We start from the raw sequence: 6,507 nt of genomic DNA, 5'->3' as shown, positions 1-6,507 counted from the left end.
TATATATATATATATATTACTTTGATTATAATTACTACTCATAATTCAATCCTAAAAGAATCATATGGAGGAGGACCCTTTGGCGTTAGTAGTGCTTGGAATCCTTCTACACTTATTATGGCATTGATTTCGACTCTATCTATCCAAAGGAAGCAGCTTATATATATATATATATATATATATATCAATGAATTCAGCTTGACAAGAATAAGTGAAAAAGGTAGGCTTAGGTGAGAAAAAAATATTAAAAATTCAACATAAATACATATAAATAATTTATAGTTTTCTTTCATGTCCCAGTAAAGAAAAGGAAAAAGATATTTCATTTAAAACTGGAAGCAAAATCGAAGGAACAGTTAACAGCGTTAGAAAAGTTGACGGCGTTTATAAAACGGCCAATAACGGCGTTAGGTATCCTTACCTTAGAGATAACTCCCAAAACGCCCAACGAGACTTTAACGGCGTTAAGAAGCTCCGCGTCCTTCTCTTCGATTCTAATAACCTTAGCGAAGCCTTCCGATGAGCTCGCCGGAACCACAAGGCTCAGACCGACGACGTGGTCATGAACCGAACCGCCGCGTGCCCCCCACGCGCTTCCGTGTGAACCGGTGCTGATCAAGCCACCGACGCTCACGCCTTCCCAATACGGCGACGTTCCGAGGCTAAACCCGGATTCTTCAACCTTATCGATCAATGCCCTCAGCGAGGCTCCCGAATCCGCCGTCACAGTTAACCGGACCGGGTCTATCTCGATAACCGAATCGTACCGGGATGTGCTAACCAGAATTGTACCGGGTGAACCGGATGAAGAAGGGCAGGCGAGTTTCGGTATGGTGTGTGAGAATTTGGTCACGGTTTTGATCTTGAGGTTGTGCTCGACGGCGTAAGCCACGGCGCGACGGAGATCTTCCTCCGTCGTGGGGTAGGTTACGTTCGCCGCATGGCAGACCTTGCGGTCCGGCCAAGCTCCGTACGCGTTGGAGACCATGCAACCGGTTTGGTTGCATTGGACCGGTGGTTCCGGTGGTACGGACCGAGCGGTCCATGCGGTCAGGCCAAGGAGCGATGAAATGAAGAGCCATAAGTTGTAATGGTACCGCACCATATCGCGAGGAGATTTGGTTATATATCAATATATATATGTATGTATATATATGTAGTGTTGATAAGTTTAGGTTTTTTGGAATGTGTGGTTTTATATATTAGAGGCCGGTGAGGAGAACAATGCTTCTAAGTAAGGGATTCTATGTCGGATGTGAACAACTGATTAAATAAAGAAAAATTTGTGCTTTATCAGTCTGATTTAATTTCTGTAATGATTAGTAATCACTACACAAATTGTTTTTTTGTGAACAAATAAATTACAGAAATCGACAATAAGAAGGTAGTTCCCACTGGTGGGGTATCCCGTTAAGATTATATCTATACATATGTAATTTGTTTCTAAATATAATAATAAATAAATAGAAATATTGTTTATAACACAGTGAATGAATTCGCTACCTAGATTTTAAATTATTAATTTTTATATAATTTTTAAAAAATTTGGATATTAGGTAAATATAAGATGTTTCACGAGTTGATTCATAGTTCGGATAATTTGGTATTTGTTAGAGTTTTTCTAACTCATAAAAAAAAGGTCGAAGAGATTGAATAAAAAATAAATTGAATCGTTCTGAATCGGTCCGAACCAATCCGTTTTATATCGTTATTATAAAATAATAATAATGATGATGATAAGGGTACATCAAATGTTTGACCGAAAAGTGGTATTGAGAGATTATAGAGATAGATAATAGCACAGAATATATTCAATTGGTATATTATCAATTAATGATTGCAGATCTCACGCACCCAAACACATGTTGTAATTTGAAAGCAACACGATGCCCCATTTTATATATATAATATGTATGTGTGTGTGTGTGTGTAAACTCTAGTATAAATATTAACTTTATATAAAAAAAAAATATAACTACTAAATTATAAAACTTACACAAAAACTATAAAGTAATTAATTAGTGAGTGTTTTAACAAAAAAGTAATTAGTGAGTGTTAAATTAAAATAAACTATCAAGGATGCTGAGGTTTGTTTAGAGCGAGGAATATAATCTCTCATTCGTTGTGTACAGAAATGAGAGGTTAGGGTTTGAATTCCAACCTATGCAAATTTAAGAATTTTATATTTAATATTACGTAAACAAAAATTATAAACCCTAAACCTTCTATGTCTCAGCAGTAAGACCCAACATAATCTGAATAAATTAAATAAAATCCAATTCGATTATTTAATTTCCAACGTTTTCAGATTTGATCGAAGTTTGATGGCAAGTGAATCCAGCGCGTAAAATATATGTTCGTCCCCAATAACATATATAAATGGAAACAAAATCCATGATTTTCATTACTCTAATGGAAAACAAATTTAACGTTCAATCTTACCGACAAATTGGTCGGTTTATGTAGAAATTTTTTATTTGATTCGTAAAATAAAATATAATTATAAAAATTTAAATTCAAACTCGGACGAAATATCTTGAGCTTCTACTGCATCTGGAATAATAGTATAATAATTGATTAACAACCCGAAAATAGTATTTGCAAAATCGTTTAGAAATATGTTTAACAATAATTAGTCCAAAATACAGAAAAACGTTATATTCGATAAAAATATAATTAAAAAAAACAAAAACATATTTGATATTCTGTATATATATATTTCGCTTATGTAGGACGTCGTCGTTTTGAGGTGTGATGGATGACGCATTTCTGGCGTCTGAAGCGAAGACCCTACAGAGACACATCCACACGTGAAAACTGACACTTGAAACACTGTAGCAATAATTACTTGTGTGTTCCTTCGTTTTCAGATTTTTAGATTTCTACTGAAAACGGAAATAAAAAAGAGATATTTTTAATTATTATTATTATTATTACTACATGAATATAATTACTCTCTCTTGCATATTTTACCAAATAAAATAATAAGAAAACTGTAAAAACAAGAAACAAAATTAACACGTCATATGGTTGAATTATTGAATATATGATAAAAATATCTATACACAATATTTTTGCAAGATGATTTAAAAACCTTGTATTTAATAAAAATGATAATATTTTATTTTGAAGAACCATTATATACACACGCATAAAGGGGGGGGGGAGATACAGACGACGAGTGGCCCACACTCTACTTTTAAAAAGCCCGTGACACGAGAACATGTTTACTTTTATTTTTCAGATGATTCATCTGACAAAATCTGAACCGTTGGATGGAAATCAAGCCCCATCCTGACTAAGATCCGACCGTCCATATTCCTCGAGCGTCTTCAGCAACTGCGCCCCTTTCCGCCTCCCCCTCGCCGTACACTCCCCCTGAAGCGCCAGCGCCACCGCCCTCGCCACCTCCTCCGCTGGCGCCGCCGCCGGAATCTCCTCCCCTCCGCCACCGTATACCACAGCCAATATGCTCATAGCGTACTCCCTCCCCCTCCCGGCGAGCCTCGCCATCACCGCCACCATCACCGGCACCGTCATCGCATGCGTCCTCACCTCCGCCGCGCCCTCCGGAACCGTGCACACAAGCTCCAGCGCAGCTAGCGCGCGCTCCGCCGAGGCATCCTCGAGCCCGGCGACGGTCTCCACCACAGCACCGGCGGCACCGGCCTCGACGGCGACGCGGCGGTTACTCTCGGCGAGGCAGAGAGCGAGGAGAGACTTGGAGGCGTGTTTGGCGGCGGATCGGTCGGTGGTGCGGAGGCATCGGACGAGACCGCGCATGAGACCGGGTGGGCAAGTGGGGTCGGAGGGCGGGTCCGGGACGACGGAGCGCTCGAGGAGCTGGAGGGCGATGAGCTTGTCGGAATCGGAGCCGGAAATGAGGTGGAGCTCGGCGATGTGGAAGGTCTCTTGGAGGGTGGTGGCGGGGAGAGGGGGAATGGACGACGGAGGCGGAGGAGGAGGAGGGGGAGATGGGTTGAAAAGGGGTAGGGGTAGGGTTTTGGGAGGGGGGAGAGGGTCGGGGTGGTGAGGGAAGCGCCATTGGGTGAAGCTTTGGGAGGTGGAGGCGGATGAGGAGGAGGAGGAGGAAGAAGAGGAGGAGGAGGGTTTGTGGGAGGAGGAAGGGCTGAGGACGGAGTGGGAGCACCGGCGGCAGAAGCCGCAGGAGAAGAGTGGACGCGGCGGCGCGTGGGGTTTCAGCTTCTGGTGCTCTCCCTTCATCTTCCCTTCCGGTGCGAGTGTGAGAGTGAAAGATGGGTTTGTTTTATACTGAAGGGAGAAGTGAGGTGATGGGTGGCATTTAACAAGTGTCAATTCCTTTTTTCCTTAAAAAAAAAACACGAATTTGTATTATATATTAATATTATAGCGCCTATAGGGGCAGGCAATACACGATACATATGCGTAGATACATCCTGTCATATTACATGACAAGTGATGCTCCATGGGCTTTCCTAACGATCGAAATCATACGATGGAACGCATCATAACCCATTTTCCGAACCTCGGAAAACAACACATTACGTTCAGCGTTTTTATTTATTTGTTTATTTCACATTAAGGGCAGGATCTAACCATATGTGTAATTTGTCCATATACCCATTCTAAGGGCAGACACCGCCATGGCCCATCCCTGATTTTGGTTCCTATTATATAATGTTTTGCAAAAAAAAAAAAAAAAAAAAAAAAACATGTGAAGAAGACAAGCTTCTCTCTTGTACTCTGCATGTCATCGCCTACATCAAGAAACTAATCGAAGACAACGTGTTCTCTTCTTGAACCGAAACCAAAACGACAAGTAAAAAAAATTAATGGGAGCAGTACTAATATTTTGCTTAAACAAAAAAAAAAAGTTTCTCCAAGTTGAAACTCAAGCTATCTCCCAAAAAAAAAAACAAGAGTTTTTTTTTTGTGTGGAATCACCTCCATTTATCGCGTAGTTCCTTCTTCTCGGACAAGACCCAAGTAACGTAGATAGCCACGACGAGAGCCACGATCGTGATCAAGAGGAGGGCGTAGCTGAAATCATCCGTGAGCGAGTCATATGTCCTCGAAGGCGCGAGCCGAGTGTAGAATATGTCCATTCCGTACGCAAATACATGGCTCGTCGATTCTAGTTTCGCCGGTTCCGTTACTATCCCTCTCAGCCCTTCAACTTTGAGCGAGTGAGTGACGTATGTCTGTCGAATGAAGGTAGTGTTAGTTTTTCGAATTCGAATAAAAATCTTGCGAAAATGAGAAAGATATAAAAAGAATTTCGCTGTGCGAAACCTGAGGAATGACGGGTAATGAATCCGTGAGAGGGATGATCCCTTCTTCTTTCTCGGCTTGTGAAGGGTTCAATGTCCGTCGTGGATCCACAAAGCGTTTATCGAGTGCCAAAACCTGAAAATACCCGTCGGGGAGAAATTTTTTAGCATAGTGTTTTGAAAAGTGTTGTGCATTCAAGATCTTTTCAGGGAATGAACTTAACCTGATCTCCTATGGTACCGATGAGAAGCTGCTTTGATGTTATACCCTTTGCTGTTGATGTTACCGCCATTGTTTTCACGGAATGAGCGAAGAAATACGACTGTGATTTCGTTATCACCTCCGGACGTGAATACGAAGAGATGGGTGCCGTTAGATTGTGCTTTCCAAGAACAAGCTTCCAGACATTCTTATTCTCCTGCGAATCGAATTTAAAAAAAAAGGGTTCATAGATCAAATGAAATGGGTTAAATGATATGATGCTGGAAGTATCTAGCTAACGTACCGCCCGGGACTGGTCATAGATCTCGACGACAGTAACCTCGTACTTGTGAGCTCTGAGATTGAAATAATGGTAGACAACCCAATTCTCGCTAAAAACCTGCAAACAATTTTTCCACGGCTAAACAAATTTGCATTGCAACCATTACCAGAAAAAAAAAAACTGGTCGGAAAACTTACAGCATGAACTGGCCCCTGACAACCTTGATGTGACATCCTGTGCAGTATACGGCCGGTGATAGTGTCGATGAGGTATACCACAAGTGTCGACTCCTCTGGTGTAACTGAACCAATATCACCATCACCTTTTGGTGAAACAGTAGCCACAAACAGTAGGTTTTTTGATATGTATTTATACATTACATCCTGATCCGCTACGGCTTTCGCTTGTGTGTGCACAACCTGAAGAAAAAAAAAACAAATTCATGCAAGTCATGAATAGCTTCTTTTTTTAGTTTTACAGCTATTCACTGTCATATTCTCTTAATAAGGTTAGTGTAAATCACTAACAACAGAAAAGAAGGTATGATAAGAACCGATCCAGAGACCAAGATCCATACCTCATTTGGTGTTGGTGTTAGTGTCGAAATAATTTTCTCCGATTCTGAGGGGAAGACAACGGTCCATAGTTCCCGGGTAGTAAAGCAGTACACATCTGCAGTCTCATCGGAGCAACTGCTCTTCATTGCATGCCCTCTTATAATACCATTGTCAGCCTCAACCGAGTACCAGTACACATTTTGAAGCTCCTGC

At 41.2% G+C, this 6,507-nt stretch overlaps 3 protein-coding genes across 3 annotated transcripts in view; all 3 read right to left on the bottom strand.

Moving 5' to 3' along the window:
- LOC104814776 (L-gulonolactone oxidase 3) overlaps positions 1 to 1,214 on the bottom strand; it is a 3,199-nt gene extending 1,985 nt beyond the window's left edge. The window contains exon 1 of the mRNA XM_010542959.2: positions 422 to 1,214. Coding sequence (XP_010541261.1) covers positions 422 to 1,105 — 684 coding nt within the window. The 5' untranslated portion in view covers positions 1,106 to 1,214. The remainder of the gene's footprint in view (positions 1 to 421) is intronic.
- Positions 1,215 to 3,027: 1,813 nt separating this feature from the next.
- On the bottom strand, positions 3,028 to 4,324 carry LOC104814775 (formin-binding protein 4). Its single transcript, XM_010542958.2, has one exon. The coding sequence runs from the start codon at positions 4,222 to 4,224 to the stop codon at positions 3,283 to 3,285; it is 942 nt and encodes a 313-aa protein (XP_010541260.1). The 5' UTR covers positions 4,225 to 4,324; the 3' UTR covers positions 3,028 to 3,282.
- Positions 4,325 to 4,695: 371 nt separating this feature from the next.
- LOC104814774 (ER membrane protein complex subunit 1) overlaps positions 4,696 to 6,507 on the bottom strand; it is a 5,067-nt gene continuing 3,255 nt past the window's right edge. The window contains exons 8-13 of the mRNA XM_010542957.2: positions 6,315 to 6,507; positions 5,935 to 6,156; positions 5,759 to 5,854; positions 5,477 to 5,671; positions 5,275 to 5,388; positions 4,696 to 5,183 (exon numbers count right to left, since the gene is read on the bottom strand). Coding sequence (XP_010541259.1) covers positions 4,923 to 5,183; positions 5,275 to 5,388; positions 5,477 to 5,671; positions 5,759 to 5,854; positions 5,935 to 6,156; positions 6,315 to 6,507 — 1,081 coding nt within the window. The 3' untranslated portion in view covers positions 4,696 to 4,922. The remainder of the gene's footprint in view (positions 5,184 to 5,274; positions 5,389 to 5,476; positions 5,672 to 5,758; positions 5,855 to 5,934; positions 6,157 to 6,314) is intronic.

This window comes from Tarenaya hassleriana, unplaced genomic scaffold (assembly GCF_000463585.1).
Source record: "Tarenaya hassleriana unplaced genomic scaffold, ASM46358v1 Cleome22, whole genome shotgun sequence".
NCBI classification, from domain to species: domain Eukaryota; kingdom Viridiplantae; phylum Streptophyta; class Magnoliopsida; order Brassicales; family Cleomaceae; genus Tarenaya; species Tarenaya hassleriana.
Note: the sequence above shows the minus strand (reverse complement) of the source record. Positions and strands in the feature narration are given on the sequence as shown.

Excerpts from the sequence above, each read along its gene's own strand:
- LOC104814775 (XM_010542958.2), bottom strand. The coding sequence starts at position 4,224 with ATGAAGGGAGAGCACCAGAAGCTGAAACCCCACGCGCCGCCGCGTCCA.